Source organism: Eleutherodactylus coqui, chromosome 1 (genome assembly GCF_035609145.1).
Source record: "Eleutherodactylus coqui strain aEleCoq1 chromosome 1, aEleCoq1.hap1, whole genome shotgun sequence".
NCBI lineage: Eukaryota > Metazoa > Chordata > Amphibia > Anura > Eleutherodactylidae > Eleutherodactylus > Eleutherodactylus coqui.
The window spans coordinates 356,158,428-356,184,215 of record NC_089837.1 but is presented as its reverse complement, the minus strand read 5'-3'; the positions used below and the strand labels follow the sequence as shown (position 1 = coordinate 356,184,215).

The 25,788-nt window shown below is 44.0% G+C and overlaps 1 protein-coding gene across 1 annotated transcript; it reads right to left on the bottom strand.

Annotated features, from left to right (window-relative positions):
• Nucleotides 1-2,836: 2,836 nt before the first annotated feature.
• Nucleotides 2,837-25,457, bottom strand: XK (X-linked Kx blood group antigen, Kell and VPS13A binding protein). The gene is made up of 3 exons (XM_066577313.1): nucleotides 25,168-25,457; nucleotides 6,966-7,228; nucleotides 2,837-4,092 (listed from the first exon to the last, which is right to left on the bottom strand). The coding sequence occupies exons 1-3, from the start codon at nucleotides 25,410-25,412 to the stop codon at nucleotides 3,269-3,271; spliced, it is 1,332 nt and encodes a 443-aa protein (XP_066433410.1). The 5' UTR covers nucleotides 25,413-25,457; the 3' UTR covers nucleotides 2,837-3,268.
• Between the last annotated feature and the right edge of the window lie 331 nt (nucleotides 25,458-25,788).

The following is a 25,788-nucleotide window of genomic DNA, read 5'->3' as shown; positions in this document are numbered from 1 at the left end:
GGCCATACGAGGGCTTGTTCTTTGCTGGAGAAGTTGTACTTTTTGATGGCATCATTTTTGGGTATATATAATGTATTGCATAACTTTTGTGAAAAAATTTGTAGGGAGATTAGGGAAAAAAAAGTAATAAAAGTTTAAATCACCCTCCTTTTGCCATATCTATAATAAAAAAATCTAAATCATAAAAGAAAAATACATATTTGGTATCGCCGCGTCCGTAAATGTCTGATCTATCAAAATAGTGCATTATTTACCCTCCACGGTAAACGTAGTCCGAAAAAAAAATAAAGAACGGCAGAAATGCACTTTTTCAGTCACCCTGTCTCCCAGAAAAAATGCAATAAAAAGCGATCAAAAAGTCATATGTATTCCAAAATGATACCAATGTTAACTACAGGACGTCCCGCAAAAAATGAGCCCTTGCTCAAGTACATCGATGGAAAAATTAAAAAGTTATTGCGCAGAAGATGCAGCAGAAAATAATTTTAAAAAATTAAATGTCTTTGAAAAAAAATACAAGTACTATAGCAAAAAAAGGATACACATTTGGTATCGTAGTAATCATACTGACCGATAGAATAAAGTTATCAGGTCATTTTTGTTGCCGTTTGTGCGCCGTAGAAAGAAAACGCACTGAAGGATGGTGGAATGTCATTTTTCTTTCATTTTACTCCACTTAGATTTTTGTAAAAGTTTTTCAGTACATTATATGGTACTTTAAATGGCACCATTGAAAAATATAACTCATTCCGCAAAAAACAAGCCTACATACAGTGACGTTGATGGATAAATAAAGGAGTTATGATTTTTTAAACGGGGAGGAAAAAAAGAAATGGGGAAAGAAGAAAAAAAGGGACCGTGTCATTAAGGGGTTAAATAATGTACTAACTTCCTTCTCTGGGTCATTATTACGCAGGGATACCACATGTGTAATTTTATTTTTAATTTTTCCCAAAGTAAAGGGAGACAAGTGTTTTTAATTTTATTTATTTATTTTTTTTCAATAATTTTTTAACTTTTTTTTAAACTTTTTTAAAATTTTTGTCCCTTTAGGGGACTTCCACAGAGACCCATCAGAACTCCCTGATCACATTCCGGGGGTCCGATGGTGACAGCCCTTTACATGCTGCAGTCACATAGACTGCAGCATGTAAAGCGTTAACACAGCAGAGGAGATCAGAGGTTTTCTCTGATGTCTGCTGTAAGAGCTGGTACCTAGCTGTCCTCTGACAGCTAAGCACCAGCTCTCTCTGCAACAGAGACCATCGGCTTGCTTCTGACAAGCCGATGGTCTCTATAGCAACCTGTAAACAAAGCAGGACATTAGAAGCAGGAGATTGCTGGCATATCGGCAATATCTTCCTGCTTCTCAATGTCCTGCTTTGTTCTCTGTGGGTCTGTGCAGGCAGAGCACAATGCCACATCTTGTGGCATTGTGCTCTGCAGCTCCCATAGTGATACATAGCCCGGAAATCTTCCGGGCTATATCGCTATGAGCAATGGAGCTCGTCCCGGAAAATTTCCGGGCGTGCCAGTCAAGGGGTTAAATGACAAGCAAGTGAACTAAGAAAGTAAAAGATAAAAATAGACTCTGCAACTCTCCTTTATAAGGCTACTTTTACACATTTTTTAGATTCATTTGACATATCAACTGAATTCACAGGCCCCCATTCACTAGAGAGAAGCCCCTTTGGCCTCTGGTCAGCATACATCATGGATACCATTTCATCCAGACATATTCTGCAAAAAAAACATGTCCGCTCAACAGAAACTATAATAGTCTATCAGTGACGGAGGCCTCTGTATGGTATGCGTCAAAAGCATCCGCTTAATGGATACGTCATGAACTTCACTAACTTGATGATATGTTCGAAAAAGAGATATCCTTATAGCCTATGTGTAAAGGATTCCTAATGTATGAAGAGGCTTGTGAAACCCTGCGTCAAAAACACATTCAATTCTGATGTTTTTGAGGAAAATGTGTAACTGTATTATCATGATCCTATTGTAAATGTGCTGTTGTGATGCAGTTATTGAAGGCAACTAGAAATGGATTAAAAAATAGAAAAGTAAAATCTTTCCTATATAATTCGCTCCTTTCTACTATCCACTTCTGTTTGGACTTCACAAACTGTATTAAAAGGTTGCATCAAAACGACTTGTATGAGAGCGCCCTTAGGCCACGTTCACACTTGGCGTATTCGCTGGAGGCATTCTGCAGCAGAAGACCTGCAGGCAGTTTGCCACAAAACCGCAGTTGCAAAATCTGCCGCGGTTTTTGTTGCAGATCTGCCACGGATTTAGAATCCTGCATTTACGCTGTGTGTGAAGGCAGCTTTACAGCACATAAACTAGCTGATTCATCCCATAGAATCCCATTAACAAGACTATGCATCCCAGTGTAATGCTCAAAAAATACTTGCATTGTACTGTCATTCTAATGTTTAGGACTTTAAAGTAAAGTTGATAGTAAAGCATACATTAAATTATAAAGGATCATAATTTATTCCTGAAAAACAAAGACAACACATATAAAAATCAGCTACCTTTTTATAATAAATACCATAGAAGCTTTTTTATCTGACATGCCTGCAAGTAATATTTGTATAAACATCACATTCTGATGTCGGAAGCTAATTATCATACAGAAACAAGTCATATCTTCATCAGGGCTTATTCACACGTCCCTATATATCGGCCAGGTTTTCACGCCCTGGCCGATATACAGTGTCCCTTTCTGCAGGGGGAGGAGGTGGAACTTAGCTCCGCCCCATCCCTCCATTGCAAACAGTGGCGAGGGGCGGAGAGGGGGTGGGAGCTCAGTGCAGTGCTCCCGGCCCGCCTCCTCCCCCTGCAGAAAGGGACACTGTATATCGGCCGGACGTGAAAACCCGGCCAATATATGGACATGTGAATAAGCCCTCAAAAAAAGTTAAATTCTCATTTTTCATGTTGCTGTTTGACTCTTTGAACCAAATATTTTATTACCAAATGAAAATCAGTCACAGACAAGACTCATCAATATATACAAATAATTTCTAAACACTTATTTACTCCGGAAGCATTATTATTATTAGTTCATAATTATTAGTTTTGCATATTTTCATCATAATATTATGTATCACCCGTAAAGCCAAATGATGCCTATTATATGAGCTTAACTCCATAAAGTACGTTACATGCTTGGAAGCCGATAGATAAAATACAATAGTCCAATATGCGGTAGTAAGGCAAGATTATAAGAAGTATATCGCAAGAAGGTCCACTCTTATGCTTTGGCAGATACGTCCGAATGTGTATTGCCGTTCTGAGAATCCACAGCTTTCATGTGTTCACTGATGTCAGAACTATTTGATAACTTGGCCCCGAATTTATCCCCTTTGTTCGGAGCTTTGGATGGTATGCAGAGGTAGCACAGGAATTTGAAGCAGGATAATAGTCCTTGTGAAATACTCGAAGAGAAAAGTTTCTTGCAAGGATGGAAAAACTGGTAGAACACAAGCATGAACAGCACAGCCATACAGTAAACAATCAGCAGCTGCAGCACGAGCAAGGGTGCACATACGTACATGTAGACATCTGTTCTGTACATATACCACAGCAGTAAGAGGGCAGCATTTTCGATAAATCTTACCATATAGTATACAGCCATGCGGTACCAGTTTTGAGATTTGTTGATTAAATCCGAGTCATTTAGCTGGAGTTGAACAGCAGACCAACAAAATATGTTGATGCCAGCATAAAGAAAGGTGAGGAAACAGAGAACTATGGTAGTGCCAACCCTTGACAATGCCTTTTCTATGTTTTCAGGAAAAGGAGATTTGCTACGCCAAAAAAGAATCCATGGATAAAAGAAAAACACAAAGAAGTTTGCTAGCACTACCGGCAGGGTCCATATCTGTAGCACCGAGCTGAAGAGGACCAGTACAACGACTCTAGTGGCAATCTCAAAGCTCCTCCACAGGAATATGCACAGATAGGCAGCCGGTCTAACACTTATATCATAGTCGTCATACTTGATCTTAATGGCCAAGATGTTGCACCGCATTGCCCCATACACAATGGACAGCAAAGAAATGCACATGAAGATACCTGCAATTAGAAGATTTGTCATTAAGGTGAAAATAAAGTGTTTAGTTTGGGAGTTTTATAAAGCAGACTGTGCAGTTAGTTTAAGATATTCATAAAATAGCAAAATAATGTCCTTTTTTGACCTTATTGATTCTCAGCCCTTACTCCATCATCAGTCTCCTTTATCATCTAGTGTTTGGAAGTATATGTAATACCATATCATGCAATTGTGGTAGCCAGCTGCAGCACAGGAATAGTAGAGAATCACTAAGTACAATATATTGAAAACATCTGTTATTTTACTATTCTATTCCATAAGACTCTTGTGCATCGATAGTTACCCAGTTGATAAAACCACTTTAATTGTTAACCCTTTCCAATCCACTGTCTGACGTCTGAAGACATTCTGATTGAAGGCTGTACAGCTCCGATGTCGGAAGACATCCAGCAGGGTATTCTTACTGTAGATTTCTGACTGCTCTGTTGTAGGGGGCCTCTCTGGCATGTCACATACTGCAGTACTTGCTCTAGCCAGCAGATGGCGCCATTGTATAACGGCAGAAAGAGAAAGCCCCCTAGGAAACCCTGAATCCAAAACTGGATTGCAAAGGGTTAAAACCCATTAGTACCAAGTTACGTCAGGCTGCTTCTCCTGATTCTCTAAGCTCCCCTCTTCCATCTGTGTACTATAAGATGAGTACAGTACACAGTAAGACAGGGTAGCAGATACCAGCACAATACCACCGTGTCTGTGTATAGTCTGTACTTTGTGTCAGCCCGCAGAAAGTAACTTTGTTAATGCTCTGATTGTTTTGTGGTGTTATTCTAAAGGGGTTTTCCTCTTATACATAATTATTGTAGATGATTGGTGGGAGTTCAATTCATGAGACCCACACATACTGTATGCATAGAACAGGGATCCTGTGTATCATGTTTATAGGAGAGAGTTGGCCAAATATGCATGGTTATCCTTTACTATGTGCAACAGGATATATAAAGTAGCTAGCCCACTCACTATGGTATGTTTGTGTTTGTGAAATCTCCCATAGATTTCAAAGGAAATTGATAGATTGATGAGCAGCACCCTTTCCAAAAGAAGCTGAACATAATGTGTGGCCATGGTCGGCCTTGGCTATGAAGGAGCCGGTTGCCAGATTGAAGGGGCGCAATAGTGGGTTGAGTGCAGCTTACTACATGCACTGCTCGCTGCTCCATGGCCACCAAGGATTCACTGAGGGAGAAGGCGGTCTTCTGCACCTTCGTACAGCTTTCTTTCTTGCAACTGACCAGTGCAATGATGTCATCATGGCAGCATGTATTGCAAGTCAGGATGCATGATGGGGCGGGGAACTACGCAGAAGGTCTGCTCTTCCTCAGCGAATCTCTGGCAGCAGCACAGCAGAGAGTTTGTACAGCCCAACTAAGCATTGCTTTAGCAAGTACAAATCCCAACAAGCAGCACTGACTGTGGGCATTGATTAAATTGGGACACTTGGGCACTGAAGCAACCTAAAAAGAGCAATAAATGAAAAATAGGGACACAGGATTCAGTGCCTGATTAATGCCCGTTTGCAATTTATTGCCCCATTAATGCTCAAGAAGAATGAACAAAAAGGCATTAGAGGGCCAATAAATGACAATTGGGCAAAAAGGAGGCATTAAACAGAAGAACACTAAAGCAGCAATAAGTACCAAATGGCATGGAATCCAGTGCTTCTAGTTCCCCAAGTAACTTGAATATATGAATGTCAGGACCTAAGGTTTCCCAGCAGAACATTATCCAGAGCACCACACAGCCTCCGTTGGCTTGCATTCTTTCCACAGTGTACCCTGGTGCCATCTCTTCTCCAGGTAAGCCATGAATGTGCACCTGGATGTCCATGTGAGAGAAACCATATTGTTTGAACACCATCATGTTCCTCACTCCATTTTCTGTAACTTACTTGACACATATTCATATGACTAGGACAATCAGAAGATTATAAGGCCTAAAAGAAGGAAAGCTGTGATTACCCTTCGCCCACACAAATGTGTGGCCAGACAGCTGACTAAATATAGACTTTGGCTTACAAAAATACTCTTTGTCATCTGTTTTCTTTTATTTGATTTTCTATACATATATAAATCTTGACTAAGTAGGAATAATTACAGATACCAATTAACAATCTCAGACAGCATGTGAGTAGAGAGTTGTCTAGGGTTGTAGCTTTACTGTGTGCCTAGGACATAAGGGTATATTCCCATACAGCAGAATTTTATAAAAATTTGTGTAACTATAAGGCCGCCTTCACCCGGGCGAGATGTACACATCTTACACGAATATGAACCCCATTCTTTTGAATGGGGTCATACACATGAGCAATTTTTTTCCCGAATCACACCGCAATGCAGGAAAAGAATTGCGGTACGTCCTATCTTTGGGCGTGCCCTCACATCGCCCACTACTTTCAATAGGGTGGATGGCAGCATCACACTGCATGCTCGGTGCACGCGAGTGCGATTCGAGGTCTCCCGAATGAAAACACTGGGAGACACTCTGCAATCCTCCGCCGTGGTGGAGGATCTCTACTCCCCCAAAGTGATGCAAGACTGTTTCGATATAAAAACATCTCGCATCCATAAGGAAATCGTATGTTAGAGAGCGCGATATCAGGCCATGATTCACGTCCCGATATAGCACTCGTCCGTGTGACGTTAGCCTAAATCAGTTCTATTCATATGAATGCTGCTTTTGGCCAGAAACAAACTCAATATGAGTAAAAGGCTCCACAAAAGGAAAGCAATGTTCATAGCTTCCAGATTATTCCTAATCTGTTGATACAATATTGTGGATTGAATCTGATCACAAACATTGATTTTAGAAGGGATGGTCTCACTATGAGCCGGTTACTTACGCATTGATACTGAAACATTTCGTTGTAATACAGATATGTATAACTGAAGGGTCAGTTGAGGTGCCGATCCAAGGAAAGCCTGGATAACTGACGCCCGGCTGAAAGCAGACCTGTGTGTGAAGAGTTTTCTTTCAGCTTGACCCACTTCCTTTTCCACTTCATCTGTACAGCCTCCTTTGGGCAACTGTCTCTTTCTGGTGATGCTAACATAAGGTTCTTCCACTTTACCGGCATTACAATAGATATAGAAGACCTCAATACACCTACGCAATAACCAAGAAAATAACATTTATTTTAGTGAGATACATTTTCTATCCAGTAAAAGAACATTTGAAACATTGAAGTCTGATGGATCAGAAATAAAGCATTCCAGGCTTACAAGGATGTCAACAGGAAATGTGATAATGAAATCAAGCTAGCAAAGTGAGCCACAAGAAAAAAAAAACAAATTAGTAATGACATTACTGTGTAAACGTTTTAGGTAGGTGTGGAAGAAATGCTGCAATGTAAGAATTGTTGTTCAAAAATAGAATGACTCCCAACTTACAGCCAATGTCATTATGAACTATCATCAGCGTAAAGAAGAACAAGGAGTCCGGAAAGTGATATGACCCCCGCAGAGCCCTGATCTCAACATCATTGAGTCTGTGTGGGATTACATAAAAAAATGTAATTGTTCTCAGCAAGAGAAACCAAGTAATCTTGTAGATATGATACCTTTTAATGGCTAACAAAAATACATGATGTTATTGTGAGCTTTCAAACCTACTTAGGGTTCTTCTTCAGGCATAACATCATGTATTTTTGCTAGCTATTAAGAGGTATCATATCTGCAAGATTACTAGGTTTCTCTTACTTAGAAAAATATAGTCAAATAAGGAAGATGGATAAATACTAGAGATGAGCGAGTATACTCGCTAAGGCCAACTACTCCAGCGAGTAGTACCTTAGCCGAGTATCCTCCCGCTCCTCTGTAAAGATTCGGCTGCCGATGCAGGTGACAGTTGAGTTGCGGCGGTGAGCAGGGCGGAGTGGGGGGGAGAAAGGGAGAGGGAGATCTCCCCTCCGTTCCTCCCCCCTCTCCCCCCCCCCCCCAAATCTTTAGAGACGAGCGGGAGGATACTCGGCTAAGGCACTACTCGCTCGATTGGTTAGCCTTAGCGAGTATACTCGCTCATTTCTAATAAATACCTTTGCAGCGTCACGTATTGGATGGCAGCATTCCTTCAAATCATTGTGACTTTCTAACAAGTCTAAACAATGATTGGGAATAGGGAACCAAGCCAGAAATTACTTTCTATTTTTGAAAGTAATTTGGTAATATCGACCCTCTGAAAGAAGACCCTAGGAATATAGAGGACAAAGGGAAGGCTGAGATATTACCCCTTAAAGGGAATCTGTCACCATGTATGAGTGATATAAACTAAGCGCAAACCATTGATTACTATGGGGGGATGCATGCACAGCATTCTTTTGCCGGTGACAGTACTGGTTCGAGGAGCTGGGCAAGTACAAGACATACTTCGGGATTCCAGTGAACCTGCCTTGTGAGCACCATAACTTAGTTCATGGTGCTCATATCTGGTGACAGGTTCCTTTTAAGGACTAAGCATATTTTGGCCCAGCTTCTAAGGATCAGAGGATTTTTTTGTTTGGCGTCACCACATTCAGAAAGTCATAACATTTATATTTTTCTAATGCAGTTCAATGAGGGTTTTTTGTGGGATGTTTTTTTTAATGGTACCATTTTGGGGTACATATAACTTATTGATTAACATTTATTAACTCTTTCTCAGAGGGTAAGTGTTACGTTTTTCTGCTGGGACCTGTAGTACTAGGGTTTCTAGCAGCACAGCCCACAGGTGGTGAATGATTGTGATAGCTGGGTGTAGTGATCTCCTGCTAGCCAATCCCCCGGGTCTTTGCTCACATATAAACCCAGCTTCTATTCAGTGTCTGTCTGGTGTCCAGGGTGAGCAGTCATGTTACTTCTCTGTTGCAGCTTGCTTTGTGACTGGTGTCCAGTGTTTGGCAAGTGGCCAGACATTAGGTGTGGATAGCCCTGTAGGGGATATATGGTGTGAACAGTGTCAAGTTCTGTATGTCTATGCAGTCCACAAGTGTGAAACTCGTGCGTGTTTTGTGCGTTGCGACACGCACAAAACCCTTGCGAATATGAACAGCATACCCATGAATCGAGTCATACACATGAGCGATTTTTTCCTTCAGAGTGATGCTGCGAGGTAAAAAATTGCTGCATGTCCTATATTTTTGTGTTTAATAGGACCTTAAAGACAACACATGACACTCAATGGGAAACACTTGCAATCCTCTATTGCACATGAGGATCCGAATTTCACAGAAGCAAGGCATTTTTGCATGATTCCTTGTGAGATCTGGCATTCCAAGACTGATACCAGGTAGACACGGCCAACACCAGAAGTGTGTGCCCAACTCCTCCGGGGGAGTCAGGTGAATTATAGACTGGTACAGAGCATTTTTAAAAATTATTTATAAAGAAGTCTCAATTAGTAAAACATTTATTTTGGGGATTTTTAAGTGATAGGTCCTTTGCAAGGCTGCCTGTCCACAGGCGTTGCAATATCTCACGGCGGATCTCCGCCACAGGAGCCGCCGCCAGGGAGCAGGAGCCAGCTGACGGATCTCCACGGTGATCCTATCTGACAGATAGGCTCACTGCGGAGAATCGCGGCAATTCGCAGCATGCTGCGATTTGCCGTCCGTGAGCTGAGAATCGCTAGGATTCTCCGCTCGTGGACAAGGGGGCTGCGGATTCCATAACAATGCTATGGAAACCGTTCACTGCGTTCCCCGCAGCCGGATTATCGCAGCGGGGAGCGCAGTAAAAATTCACCCGTGGACAGGAGCCCCTAAGGTACCTTTACATGAGACAACTGTCGGATACATAAGCAACCAACAGTAATCCTATGGACTATCGCCCGACAACTGACAGTCATTCTGTGTATGAAATAAGATCAACAAATGTATAGAGAGCGTCTTAGAGTTCTTCAAGCGGTCACACACCAAACAAATCCCATCCTCAAGAAGGGGAAAGCTGCAGAGACACAGAAGCGTTTTCTAAAGAGAAAAGCACCCTCAAACAGAAAAATGAAAGACAACCATCAGTGAAGGAGCACACCGGGCATGGAGGATTGATTTGATCTTCATGAATTAATCCCTAGTGGCAAAGACTGGATCATCATTTTGTCTTTTTGGAGTCGACACGTCCTGGAGGGGGCTTCTGTCATTCATACCCCCGTCCTTCACAGTAAGTGACGCTTTTTTACCCTTCTACCAACTTGATCTTTGGCACCACTGTTACTTATTCCAGGAGTGCAAGACTTTTTCACTGATGGTTGTCTTTCCTTATTCTGTAAATGGAAGTGGGGCGGCCCGGAGATCTCTTCCAACCGCCCACCTCCATTCCCAGTAAACAGGCAGTGCTTCATCGTTAAACAACTGCCTGTTTGCACAGCTTGCCAAGTAGGCAATTTGTCGCTCAGCGTTGTCAGTGGCCACTTGTACACAGGACAATTATTACCCGGATTTGCGGTTTCCAGTGATAATTTGGGCAATAATCATCCCGTGTAAAGGTACCTTTAAATTACAAGCTAACCAACATTTCCATGATACGGTCTCTTCATCTTTTTTATTTGTCTGAAATTTAGCATTTCAAAGCTCGCAGTTTTCTTTTAAGCTCGTTAATCAGAAGTGCGGCAGACAGAGAAGTCACAGGTTGTATGCTTATTGCTTAGCAACAGCAATGACTGGAAGGAAAGTGCTGAATGCATCCCATTGTGGTTTGCAGAAAGGTAAAAGAAGGTGTGAAGGTGATAAGAAAGTGGCTATATGTCTTAAATGAGCAGTAACTTACCTCACAGTCGGACAGCAGATGACATTGTAGTTCGACTCAAAATGTATGTTTAGTAATGTATTGGGAGCCTTGTGATAATAGGATACAGGCTTGGAGGGAATTGGAACATTCAATTTCATGGTTCTACAAATCTGTCAGCAGACTACACCTATGCCGACTATGCTTAGGAGCTGACAGGAAAGCCACAGGGAATATAACAATTCTGGTTTTTGCCCATCCATATTATACAATCTGTCTTGTTATAATTTATACATTTCTCCTATATATTTACTTCTGTTCACAAGGAAAAAAGTTACTGCAATGCAAGAAAATATTAAAGGGCCACTTCTCTGAAAACACATTTTTCCATCCATGCACCACTCACCTGATTGCCTTTCACACTATGTAGGTCTCTTCTGTATATTGCAGTCACTTCTATGCAGTGCAGCCTCTGTTAGATACTTATCAGGCACCATCCTGAGACTGAGATTTTTTACTTTCAGTTTCACATCAATCCTACGATGCATTAGCGCAGCATTACCTAGAAGCTATACCATTTCTGCCTGCTGGATGGACAGCAGGCAGAAATTACCCTCTATGTTCGCCTAAATAGGATATAGAATATACGTATACAGTCATGAGGCTGAGCTGTGATCTCCTCTATTATAACTGTAACCGACAGGAGCATCTGTGTTCCCTTCTAGGCAGGTTCTTCTGTTTCCCTCTACACTGGTTCTGTGATAGGTGCACGTAATAGTGACACACAGACTGATAAACTGATTTAGGCTTCCTACACATGGCCGAGCGCTATATTGGGCAGAGAAACTTGGCCTGATATCATGCTTGCCAACTTGCGTTTTCACATCAATGCAAGGCGTTTTTCTGGCAAAAACGCCTCCCATCACGTCTGTTAAGTAGCAATCCTCTGACGTGGCTTGCAGGTGCTCTAGAGGATTGGCAAGTGTTCCCCATTGTTTTCAATGGCAAACCTTGCATCACACTTGTGTGCGTTTTACACTCCCATTGAAAATAATGGGCGATGCATTCCAAGGAATGCGAAAAGATAGGTAGCGCTGTAATTGTTTCCCTCACTACATCGCTCATGTATATGACTCCATTCAAAAGAATGGGGTTCATGTTTTTGCAAGTTTTGTGCCTCTCGTAATGCACGAAACTCGCACAAGATTTTTGGACGTGTATCAATTGACTGGCAGTGGCTTAACCCCCTCATCCGCTGTCAGGGAGGCTGAGCAGACCCCCATACACATTAGAAAATCAGCCAGTTCCAGTAGAGTTTGGTTGACTTTCATCTACGGTAAAGTGCATGGGCACCTTAAGTTGTAAAGGAAGTCTTAGGTAGTCCGACTTATACCTCTTGACATTGTCTCAGGCTGCTTTCCCTCATACTTTACATCGCAGGTTTGTGTGTTCAGATTTGCTACTGGGTACAAGAACAAACGTTGCTGAAGTTCATCACGTAGTCAATTGAAAAATGTCAGCTGTCTGTGTAACCAGTGCGAAACCCATCATACAGCGTAACTACGACAGGTTGAACGCATCTCTTGACCGGAGGGGAAGAGGCAGAGTCTAATGCTACACCATTCGTTCTTGTCAGTCTAAGGCTAATGGAACGGTGGTACATTAATTTCCCCCACCCATTGCCCATTCTAGAGCTGCATTCAACCCATTCTAGGGCATTTTTGTCACAGGCTGTATGGGCGGCAGCCATTTATCTCTATTTCTGGAGATTTCTTTAAATGTTGCTGACGCTGAGTCCAGAAAGTGGAATCAATTTACACTAAGTACAGATCAGTATTACAAGGGACAAGTTGCCTCCTGACTCAGCAAGCACCCCTGAGATGTACTGGAAGAAGATCCATTAATTTCGGAGACTTTTATGTATATCCTATATGACAAGGAAGCTGATGCTGTGCCAAAACCCCAGGGAGATTTTGTAATTTTTGCTACCGGGAAGAGGATCTGGAGATTTGCCTTTTGTGGTCAGTAAGTGAATCGCTCCTGTTGACTATTTTATAATTCCTCTGCCATGTATCCTACTCTATACCCATTATGTGGGTTGTTCCTTCTTCTGTAGCATGTTAGTTTCCCATGACTGCTAGTTCCTGTTACTTCATGCCTAAACCTTGGTACCCACATTACACAAAGGTATGCTTTATTCTGAAATGCTGCGAAGTTTCAGAAAAAACAACTTTAATGTGTAGTGGGCAACGGGGAGAAGAGTCACGGGGGCAGCTACCCAACAATTTCTCCTTGACTGGTTCGACTAGTTAGGTCCCCTTCTATTGGTATATAGGGAAAAACCTGTTAATCTAACCAGTCTGAACAGCTTCTGTGACTTGTTTACAGCTGTGCTATAAAGTGTATTTCTTTTTGAAACGCCGCCTCTTTGTAATGTGGGTGCCTGTCTGGACTTCATGCTGCCCATGGTTTGAGCTGTTTGAGGCTAGTGATAGGTTGTCTTGAAGCACTGTTAGTGTTGTGTCTCCATCACTCAGTTAATTGTGTAAGGCCGGTTTCACATGGCCGAGAAAATTGCGCAAATCGGACGAATATGAACCCCATCCTTTTGAACGGAGTCATACAGACAAGCGATGTTTCCCTGAACTCATGCGGTTAATAATCTCGAGCGACTTCTGTCCAGGTCCGACCCGAACAGAACTCACACAGAAAATTAACCCATTTATCTGAAATGGTTCATTCATATGAGTGATTTTTCACTTGGACGGATGGTACAAGTTTAAAAAATGGCTGCATGCTCTATTTTCTTGCAATTCTCACAAGAGAATGGGACACGTAATGTGCAGTGTCTCACAGCATATGAACGGAGTGTCCAGAGAATCTATATGATCGTGGCCTGAATGTTATTCCTTGGAATACCAAAGTAACTAGTGCTTGTTCATGCAAGACTGGATTCACACACTGTTTTGCAATCATTTTTGCCTAATTTTAATGGTGTTTTTAACTGTGATTTTGGTTCTGGTCAAACACTGTGGCCACAGGTTACTGTAAAGTCGATAGTAAAATAGAGAATGCACTACCTATAAAGGCTGAATGCACATAGGCGGAAATTCAGCGGTGGGATTTCCTGCAGAATTTCCGACCGTGCACGCTGCCATAGGATTGCATTAGATAATGCAATCCTATGCAGACAGCTGCAATGTGCCCGCATGAAAACTCGCACGGTAAACAAATAGTGGCGTGTCCTATTAATTTCACTGGTGATGCGCGGCCTCTGCTTTGGCTAGACAGCAGCTGTCACATAGCAGAGTGGAGCGAGACGCCGGGAGCAGGTGAGCCGCGAATCACTGCAGGGGTACGGCTCGCATCCCGCTGAGAGACTTCTCGCAGCGGGATCCGACCCAGTTGGCCAAAGTGTTATGGTTTATGCCATTTTAGCCATCTGTGGCATTTTCTTTCGATAATGCAGCATGCTCTAGGTATTGTGATTTTTTTTCTGGTGCTTTTCTCCATACGTTTTAACCATTTTAGATCCTAATGACCAACCAAACATCCTTGTTTTTTACAGGACAAGTTAGATATTTTAATTATATCATTTTGGGGTACATATAATGCATTGTACTAGTTTAATCCATTTTTTTCTAAGAGAGATTGAGAAAAAAAGTAGTGCAGAATAAATAACATCCTCTGAATCAGTATGATTACATCTGTACTAAATTTATTCATTTTTTTATGTTATGCTTCTTTTACATACTTTTTAAAATAAGGCCGTATTTTTTATATCATTGTATTTTTTTTCTGTCAACAGTACAGATGTGAGGGCTTTATTTTCAGGACAAGCTGTACCTTTTAACCCCCTAACGCCAGAGGATGTAAGTTTACGTCCTGGCTGTGGGGTGCTTAAAGCAACAGGACATAAACGTAAGTAATGTGGATGGCGCAGGATGAGAAGCTGAGCCCACGCCAACCGCAGCGGGAGCCGACTGTTACTGGCGGCCCGGCTTGTCGTTGCCTATGATGGCTATTGCGACGATAAGGCACTACAGCTCATCAAAAAAAAAATGAAGCCCTCAAACCTCGGTCAGACAAGCGATTTCTTTAGCAGATGAATAGCTGCGCAAAAAAAAAAAAACATCAGTTTGCCACACCATGTCGACAGAAAATTTAAAAATTTATGGCTTTTGAAAAGTGGAGATGAAAATACCCAAGAATCGTTCCGTTCTCATAGCCAAAATAGGCCATGTCCTTAAGGGGTTAATGGTATCATTTAGTAAGTCATGACTTTTTGATCACCGTATAAGGCCGGCTTCCCACGGCCGTGACGGGCTCCGCTGCGGAATTCCGCGGCGGAGCCTGTCACGGCGCCCCCCAGAGACCCCAATACTTACCTCCGGATCCGGCGTCTTCTGTCCCGCATGACGCTTCGGCGCACATGCGCAATAGAGCGTGTGACGCGCCGCAGCGTCATGTGACGCGCCGGCCGCGTCACATGCCGCGGCTGGCGGTGGGCGGGGAAGCGGTTTCACGCTATCTTCCGCTATGCTACAGCGGAAGATAGCGTGACAGATGGCTTCCATTGACTGCAATGGAAGCCGTCTGCGCTTACACCCGCGGCAAATAGAGCATGCCGCGGGTGAGGAAGGGAGGATTCACGAGGCAGAATTCCGCGGTGGAATTCCGCACCGTGAGCCCTGAGCTATTAGGTTCAATAGAACTTAATGGCTGCGGGCAACGCAGCGGATTTTCGCCGCGTATTACGCGACGGAAATCTGTCTGTGGGAAGGAGCCCTAATTCTTTTTTTTGTGAGGTGAAATCTACAAAATTAGCAATTTTTGACACTTTTTCTTATATTCTTTACTTACACATTTTGTAAAAACAGGGGAAGGGTTACAGAAAGAAAAAAAGGAAGGGGAAATGACATCTGCAATCAACAGCATTAGAAAATGGGCGATATAAGATAAATGTAAAGAAAATACAAAAAAGGAAGAATATTTGTTATAATAAGTTTTATCAAGGGATAAAGCAGGGGTGTCAAACTCATTTTCACCGGGGGCCACATCAGGTTTTTGGTGAACTTCAAAGGGCCGATTGTAAGACAGTACAGTAAGGGCTCGTTCACACCAGCGTATTTGCGTACATAATATGCAGAGAACAGAAGCCATTGATTTCAATGATTTCATTCACATGATGTATATTCTCACACAGCATGACCTATATTGTTTCAAACTACGCACCCCAATAGGCGATTGAAGTGAATGGGCCGCGCAAATATGTGGTGAATGCGCAGGAAGCCTATGTATTCACTGCATATTTGCGCACCATCTCAGGGGCCCATCTGCGTTCTTTTCTGCGTGCCCAAATACGCAGGCATAAGCGATTTTCGATTGCGCAAATACGTAGCGTATTTGTGCGACCGAAATGCAATTACGCCCGTGTGAACGAGCCCTAATAGTGACCCCCATAGTGGTCGCAGTAGTAATAGTGACTCTGATAGTGGCCTCAGTAAAAATAGTGACCCCTATAGTGGTCGCAGTAATAATAGTGACTCTCATAGTTGCTCTAGTAAAAATATTGACCCCCACAGTAGACCAGTTAGTAATAGCGATCCCCACAGTGGCCCCAGTAGTAATAGCGACCCCTACAGTAATATTACCCACTCCCAGCAACAATATTAACCCCCCCACACAGCAACATTAACCCCCACCAGCAATATTAACCCCTCCCCCCTACACCAATATTAACCCCCTCCCAGCAACAGTATTAACCCCCACCCACCCAGCAGCAATATTAACACCCCCCCCCCCCTCCTCCCCTTCCCAACCCGGCAGCAATATGAACCCCCTGCCAGCAACAATATTAACCCCCTCCCAGCAGCAATATTAACCCCCACCAGCAATATTACCACCCCACCCGACCCCCGCAGCAATATTAACCCCCTGCCAGCAACAATTTAAACCACTCCCCCCCCAACACACCAGCAATATTAACTCCCTCAGCCCCGGCAGCAATCAGCATTATTAACCTTCTCCCAGCAACAACAATATTAACCCTCACCCCCCAGCAGCAATATTAACTTCCCCCTTCCCCAGCCATATGCTTACCTCCTCCTTGCTGTCAGCACCGTTCCTCCTCGGATCGTGCTGAGCCCGGGTGGCATATGAACTTTTCCCACAAGACTTCTGCACTATTGAGCAATTCCAGCAACCTGATTGGTTGTTTGGTTCTCTGGGTTGGCTGATTCCCCAATCAGATTGCTGGAATTGCTGACAAGTGCAGAAGTCTTGTGGGAAAAGTTCATATGCGTCCGGGTGTGCACTGACATCAGTGAGCAGCACGGCACGCTTCCTCCCTGAGTCCTCTCCTGCGGAACTGAAGAGCAGGGGACTCAGGGGAGAAGGGATCAGCGCTGTCAGTGTGATTACCAGCGGGGAGCTGCGGCACCCCAGCTGGTAATCACTACAGTGGTGAGCGGCCGTCGGCACGCCGCGGGCCACATAACACAAGGCAGCGGGCCGGATTCGGCCCGCGGGCCTTGTGTTTGACACATGTGGGATAAAGGATGGCTCAGCGCACTTCTGTACAGCCATCAGCCTCCACCAGGCTACATTTCTATATTTTTTTTCACAGCGCTCACTATACGGGTTAAATATTGTGCAAAATTTTTTATAATGGGTAGTTATGAATGCAGCAATACCATTTTTGCGATTTTTTTTATTAGAATTTTTTTTACAAACTAAGGGCTCAGTCAGGCGAGCGATTTTCTTAAGTACCTATGTGCGCAAAAAATAAAAGCGCTCCACGCATCAGCAAAATGCGCAGGATCATAGCTCCATGCCTATTGCATTCAATGGGCCAGTGCTGCTGCTGGTCCCATTGAAAGCAATAGAATGCAGGCAACCCCCGCAGTGATTTTCGGGGAAGGGCTTTAACCCTTACCCGCTCCAGGGCGTAGGTTTACGTCCTGGCAGCGGGGTACTTCCCCCAACAGGGCGTAAACTTACGTCCTGGGGATAGCGCGAGATCACTTATGATCTTGCGCTATCCCGCAGCGGGAGCCGGCTGTCAGTCATCAGAGATGCTCCCCTCGCTGTTGCAACGATTTATGTAGATCGCGGCATGGGAAGGGTTCACAGAGGGAGTGCGCTCCCTCTGTGAAGTTGACGGGCTCTCGCGATATGATCGCAGAGAGCCCGTCTGTTGCCATGGCAACAGGACGCCAGACACTGGCGTCCTGTAGTGCCATAGCCTATGATTGCTGTATAAGTGATAAGGCATGGCAGGGCAGTAGCCCTGCCATGCCTTATCACAGCGATCATCAGTGCTGTGCTGCAAGCCCTCAGAGGGACTCAAATTGTGTAAAAAAAAAAAAAAGATTTAAAAAAATGAATAAAAAAGTAAAATGTAAAAAAAATGTAAAAAAAACTTTTTTATGCTTTTTCTCATATAACCATAAAAAAAGGTTAAAAAAAACCTGAAACCCCACATATTTGGTATTGTTGCATCCATAATGACGCACACAATAAGTTGCACATGCTTTTGACTGTGCACGGAAAAAAGCGTTAAAGAAAACGCTAAAAAAACTGAGGCAAATTGCCTCCTTAAAAACGCAATAAAAGTGATCAAAAAAACTGTATGTACCCCAAAATGGTACCAAGAAAAACTACAGCTCGCCTCGCAAAAAATAAGCCCTCATAGAGCTCCGTACATAAAAAAATAAAAAAGTTACAGGACTTTGAATGCAGAGATTTCCTAAAAAAAGGTATTTATTGCAGAAAAGTGGAAAAACCTAAAAAATTGTAAGAATTTTGGTATCGCTGTAACCGTATCGACCCGCAGAAAAAATGGATTGTGTCATTTATGCTGGATGATTAACGCTGCAAAAAAAAAAAATAACCTATGGCAGAATTGATGCGTTTTCTCTCCCTGCTATCATAAAAAAAAAAGTTTTACAATATAGTCAAATGTACCCAAAAGTGGCACTGATGAAAACGACAGTTCGCCACGCAAAAAACAAGCCCTTATACGGCCGCGTCGACAGAGAAATAAAAAAGTTATGACTTTTGAAAAATGGAGAAGAAAATCCCCCAAAAATCGGTGCGTTCTTAAGCCCAAAATAGGCCATGTCATTAGGGGGTTAAATAAAAGCCCTTCCCTAAAAATCATCCCTTGATGTAGAAAGAAATTTTATTGAATTCAATGAATGGCTGAGTGCTGCCTTTGATTGGCTGAGCGCTGTGACCAATCATAGGTCACATTGCAATACTTCAGTATTGCAATGTATTAGAATGTCCTATTAGATCCTCTAGCAGAGTCTAATAGGCCACTGTAGATGGCAGATCCACAGGCCAATATCAAGGCTCTGGTGCCATAGTAACCCATCGGCACCCCACAATCACATTGCGTCCCCTCCCTCTGTCAGAATCTTAAATGCAGCTGCTGCATTGACTGCGACATGTAATAGGTTAAAAGTTTGTTATTGGAGCTAATACTGATCTCACCTGTTATAGCTCATCAGACATAAGTACTGGCCTAAGGGTGCATTCCCACGAACGTATATCGGCTCGGTTTTCACGCCGAGCCGATATACGTCGGCTCTCTCTGCAGGGGGGGGGGGCCTAAAAGAGGCAGGAGCAGGAACTGAGCTCCCGCCCCCTCTCTGCCTCCTCTCCACCCCCTCTCCGCCCCTCTGCACTATTTGCACTGAAAGGAGGCGGGGTGGGTGGGGCTAAGTGTCGCGAATTAGCCCCGCCCCCGTCCCGCCTCTCCTCATTGCAAATAGTGCAGAGGGGTGGAGAGGAGGCAGAGAGGGGACGGGAGCTCAGTTCCTGCTCCTGGCTTTCCCATCCCCCCCCCCCCTGCAGAGAGAGCCAACGTATATCGGCTCGGCGTGAAAACCGAGCTGATATACGGTCGTCTGAATGCAGCCTAAGGGCGCTTTCATACAACAGTTTTTATGTTTTTTGTGAGCCAAAACCAGGAGTGGAGAGAAAGTATAATGGATCGATTTGCATGATTTCTGTATTTTTGGCTCACAAAAAACATAAAAACTGTCACGTGAAAGCGCCCTTAGGCTAACTTCACAGTGGCGAATGCGATAGTGGGCTGTAAATCACGGCCCGATATCGCACTAGTAAACTTGACATGTCCTGCTTGAAACACATGGCAGTCTATTCAACGGTTTGTATGTGGAGGCCAGTAGTGCAGCGGTACATTCTATAGCAGGACAAGCCTTGAAGGAAACACGACAACTGTTTGAACAGAGGCTTACAGATATGTCATGCAATGCTCTTGAACCTTCTCATACATGTCGCCATTCGCTGGCTTTGAAATAAAATGTCACATAAACAATATTATCAATTCCCTGCTGGTTATTTCCTTTGTACAATGGTGATTGATTGCATTCGGTGACAGATTAATCTGATGGGATCAAGTGCTCATGGCTTCAAGTTACCTAATAGAACTTAAATCATTTTAAATAAAGTTTAATTAAACAAGAAAAGTCAAATAAACTCTTGTCTTTATTGAAAATTATTTTCCTGTAAAAAAAATAGTAGCTGATAAATCTATATAGTGCTATAGAATTGCCCCAATGGTACTAACATGTAGTGAAGTCAATGAGCCCTATCCTCGATTTTTAAAGCCTGGATAACCCCTTTCAATTTACAAAATATTTTATATCAGCATATGTTTAGTATTACAATGTCAGAAAATATGACAAAAAAGCAATGTTTGAATTTATTGTTTCTATTTTCCTCCCCCCAGAAATTTATAGAAATTTAAGACTATGGAAAACTTTGTACTGCTGAAAAAATGATGCACTTATCTGGTTTTTTTTTATTGAGTTTTCCTTCTCATGTATTTAGAAAGCCTCATACTTGATGTACAAGCTCTCCTACATTCAAGTTTCGGGCTCAGCTCATCTCCATATCCTCTTTCTCTTTTCCAGAGGCTGTGTAGCATAACCACACTCATTCAGTACTACACAGCTGTCTCTCTTCCTCTCTCAGAGTATCTGCTGGTCAATGGCGTAACTATAGGGGATGCGGTTGCACCCAGGCCCAGGAGCCTTAGGGGACCCATAAGGCCTCTCTTCTCTATATAGGGAACCCAGTACTATGAATAAAGAATCATAGTTGGGGGCCCTGTTACAGGTTTTGCATTGGGACCAGCCAGGAGCTTCACGTTACACCTCTGCTGCTGATCGTTCCCCGTCACTGCTGATAAGAGCAGAAAAAACACCCAGAGTAAATTACAGCCCTCTGTAATAGTAGCTTTCTCTGCTGTCTGTTCTGATCACCTTCACCATTCCCCAGCACTGTTGTGCAGCCCTCTATATTCACTTAATCTGCTCTTACATGGAACAACTGTTGTTCAAAAATTGCTAGATCCTTCGAATTTGAACAATAATTGTTCAGTGTAAACATGGCCAATGATTAAATGATGAATGACAATATATCAGTTTAAACACCGATCATTCAGTTCTCATTTAGGGTGGCTTCACCCATTGAAAACAATGCTCTGCCGGCACCCCTGCATTGTTTTTCAGGGAAGGGTTTTACATATAAGCCCTTCCCTGAAAAAGAAAAATTTTAATGTAAAAAAAGAAATAAAAAATAAACTTACCCTCTGCCGCTGCCGTGTCCCCGGGGGAATGAACACATCTGCCGCATGCGGCAGATCTTTCCTTCATCTCCGCTAGTAAAAAAAATTCCCTGCTGCTACATCTGCCACATCTGTGACAGATGCAGCAGAGGATATCTTCATTTCTCTACCGCAGCCTCATGTCCACGGGCGAGTAGAATTTCGACTGTGAGATATCGTAGCGAAACTCATCCTTTTGCTGGCCAGTGACCCCTGCATACTTGTCTCGGATGCACTGATTTGTCGGCTACTGCGTCGCCGCACGTGCGCAGTGCAGAGAATGACGCGCCAGTGATGATGCGGATCTGCTGCGTTTTTTAAATTTACATTTCGGAATTGCTGAGGGATGGACGGCTTTCATTGACTACAATGGAAGCTATCCGTGCAAGTCTCGCACAAAAATAGAGCATACTGCCATTCTTCCTGCGCGAGCGGAAATCGCAAGTGATTTCTGCTCGTGCGCGTGAAATAATCATTTTACATTGCATGCTATGGACGGACATTGCTGCGGAATCATTTTACATTGCATGCTATGGACGGACATTGCTGCGGAATTCGAGGTGGGTATCTGGCCGCGATTTCCGCAGCAAAAATCTGTCCGTTTGCATTGATCTTTAGGGAGATGGAACAATACCTCTGCGGCGCCACCTATTGGAAGGCAGTATTCCTGCAAGTCAATGTTAGACTCTTTATACAAGCCTTGTAACAATGACTGGGAATTGAAAGCCCAGATTTTTTACCTCGCAGCATTGCTGTGAGAGAAAACATTGTTTATGTGTGTGACTACGTTCAAAAGCATGAAGCTCATATTTGCACGAGTTTAGCGCTCGTGTGCATGTAGCCTTACATCCCCAGAAAGTTAAAAACTCAATTGACAATGAAAAAGCAGTAAATAAAAATCACTCAGTTCCGAAGGCCAATAATAGGCTGGACCTTAAAGAGGTGGTCCGAGTAAAATTTCAGTAAAATTCTGTGTTTCCCTATAATTCTATTATATAGATATATACCCCCCTCTCCCTGCCCTGCTGTGTCCCCCGGACTCTGCCCAGACTCTTTTGTGTTCATTTACAGGCTGCAGTCCCGCTCGGTTTACATGAAGCCGCACATGCTGCAGCCAATAACAGAGCTCAGTGATTCAAGAATTCACCTTCGTGTAAACATACCTCCCAACTGTTTGCACTGGTAAGGCCCATTCAGACACAATGATTATTGCTCAAAATTCGCTCAAAGGCAATCTTTTGAGCGATAATCGTTGTGTGCATTTACGCGCTCCAAGAACTGCTGTGTTCTCGGAGCGCTCAGCTGCTTTCCCGCTGAGCACTCCGAGCGGGGTATACAAAAGACAGCTAGAGAGCTGTCTTCTGCATACTCCTGCTGTCTTCTCAGAGCTCTCAACTGGTATACAGCTGAGCGCTCCGAGCGGGGTAAACAGAAGACAGCTGGAAAGTTGTCTTCTGCATACTCCTGCTGTATTCTCGGAACACTCAGCTGGTATATAACTGAGCACTCTGAGTGGGGTATGCAGAACACAGCTGGAGCGCTGTCTTCTGCATACTCCTGCTGTGTTCACAGAGCACTCAGCTGATAAACAGCTGAGCGCTCTGAGCGGGGTATACAGAAGATAGCAGGAGCACTGTCTTCTGCATACTCCTGCTATGTCCTCCCAGCGGGATACGAGCTGAAACATCAGTATCAGCGATATCCCGCTGAGCACTCCTTGCACGGTCCAGCTAGCTGGGTGATGGGGTGCGTTAAAAGACGTGAAAACGCTAAAAATTAGAACAGACAGCGCAAGAAAATTGCAGTGTTACAAACACTGCGTTCGAGCGCAGGTCTGAGAAGACCCATTAAAATCAATAGGAGCGTTGTACCGCGGTTAGTGCGACACTCGGGACGGTAAAAAGCGGTGTGTGTGTGTGAGTGAGTGGCCTTATGGTTCACTGTGCAGTGGATACATTGTTCCATCTATATGTGCATACATGAATGCTTCTAATTTAAATATTAGCACTACATCATTGGACAGTGCCCATGACGGACTAATATGCATGTTGGGGTCTCCCTTACAGTTAGATGGTTTGTGGTAAGTTTATTAACGCAATCTGATTTCATGGGTTAAAAAGGGGGCTATGTAAGGGCCGGAGGGCAGAAGGGGGGCCACGGGGAGTTACGTGTAAATACATGGAATGACTGCGGAATGAACGTTATACAAATCCCTCTTCCCTGTTGTTTGGTTCCAAAGATGGAGCCAGGCGACTGAGAAGAGGCCGCATTTACACGGACGAGCGAGTTTCTCGAACTGATATCGCACTTGTAAACCCGTGATTGTCCCTGCGATTACAATGTGTTTTGCAAGTAAAACACGTTCCATCGCTGCAGACGCCATTTGTACGTGTTTTTCATACAGTGAAAAATCACATGTTGTTGTGATTTTTTAAAATCGCATCACTCTGGCTATTTTTTTTTTTTTGCTCCCCTACAAAGTAATGGGCGAGGATAATGGGTGCCCAAAAAATAAGTCATCCTACGATTTTTCTGATGCCCACGAGCGTATTTGAGCGCACAAGACGCAGAAAATAGAGCCCATTGATTTTAATGGGTTTGTTCACATGCGAGTATTTGGCGCACCCATTTTGGTCACGCAAAAAATATGCATCATGTTCTATTTTCCTTCACATTTGTGCAGGCAGAGAGAACATACGGTGTTCATTACACTAACTGGCCATTTCATTGGCTGGGACCGTGGTTGGGTGTTTTTTGTGCACGCGCAAAAAGTACAATAAGAGGTGCATGCAGAAACACAACCCTCGATGGGGTGTAAATGCCGGTGTCACACGAGCGTATGCGGATTTCACTGCATTTTTGCTGAGTGGACATTTTTGTATTTGCAGGCTCAACATTTTTTGCAGCACCTTTTGCGCACACATGTCATGAGCAAAAAAATGCGCACTGAAGCTTCCAACCATTGAAATGGCCAATTAGTTTAATGAGTTCCAGATGGATTCTTTCCCTGCACAAAAGCGCGGGACAATAGAGCATGCTACATGTTTTTTGGCGCAACCGAATTGCGCACGCAGAATACATGCATATGAACGAACTCACTGAAATCAATGGGTTTTAATCTCTGCGTATTGCGCTTACAAATTTTTTTCTGTGTGCAAATATGGACATGCAACACAGGCATAGGCCGCTTTCACACGGGTGACAAAATTACGCGATTTTGCCGCAATGCGACAGTGCAAGAAATCACATGTATGTGAAGCCCATGGTTTCCCATGGGTTCCTTCACATTAGCCATGTTTTCTCTGATGCTATCTTGAAGACAAAAAAATCGCGGCATGCTCCATCTTGACGCGATTTTTTGTAGCCCATGTTACCCTATGAAGCCCCCTTGTTTATCGCATGGCATGAACTTGCGTTGCGTTTTCTCATATTGACTTTAGCGCTAAAAAATCTAACGCACGATTTTATTGCAAGCGGCCGATAAAAAAATCACAGGAAAAAAACTGGATTTTGCGGCGATTTTCTCGCTGCCGCCCGTGTGATAGAGGCCTTACCTGTAAGCCCCATTGGTGACATAGCATCACTGGAGATACATGGGGTTACTGCAGCCCCCATTACAGGGTGGTGGTGCTGCCATGACAGGTGCAGGGTGGGCACGGCCACCTGTGTTATGTGCCAAGCCACAAGCCCCCCTCACCCATCCTCACCTGACCAGGGGTCCCAGCTGCAGGAGGTGCAGCAGCAGCACCAGCGGCCGGTCCTTGCTGAGGTCCCTGTGGATGAAGATGAGGCTGAGCTGCACCAGCACACAGGGCAGCAGGCAGAAGAGCAGGGTGAGGCTGTGCCAGGTCCGGTCCCCGGCCGAGCTGTACGTGCTGCTTATGTACACTGCGGTCACCGTCTCGGCCACAAACAGGACGACGGACACCAGCACGGAGCCCGGGAACTTCATGCTGCCTGCCTGCCGGACACACCCGGCCGTGCCCTCCCCCACTAGTGGCTGGTCCCTCCGCACACTGCAGTGATGCTGCATGAGGTGGATAGCAGCCGTCTGGTGCCAGGCTGCGGCTCGGGTGTCCCAGGCTGCTCCTCACACGTTATCCGGTGTCCCTGCGGCCCCGGCACTCACTGTGGAGGGGGCTGCTCCACTCATGACTAATGCACTGCCACTGCAAGAGACAAAGCTTCACCATCCGTCTACCGGAGACTGTAGGCGATGGCTGACGGCGTGGGGCTTACACACGTACCGGAATGTACTAGTATAGAAGTCCACACATCGAATGCGTACAGCGGGTCAGATCCCGCAGCGGAATCCGACCGGTGACCCC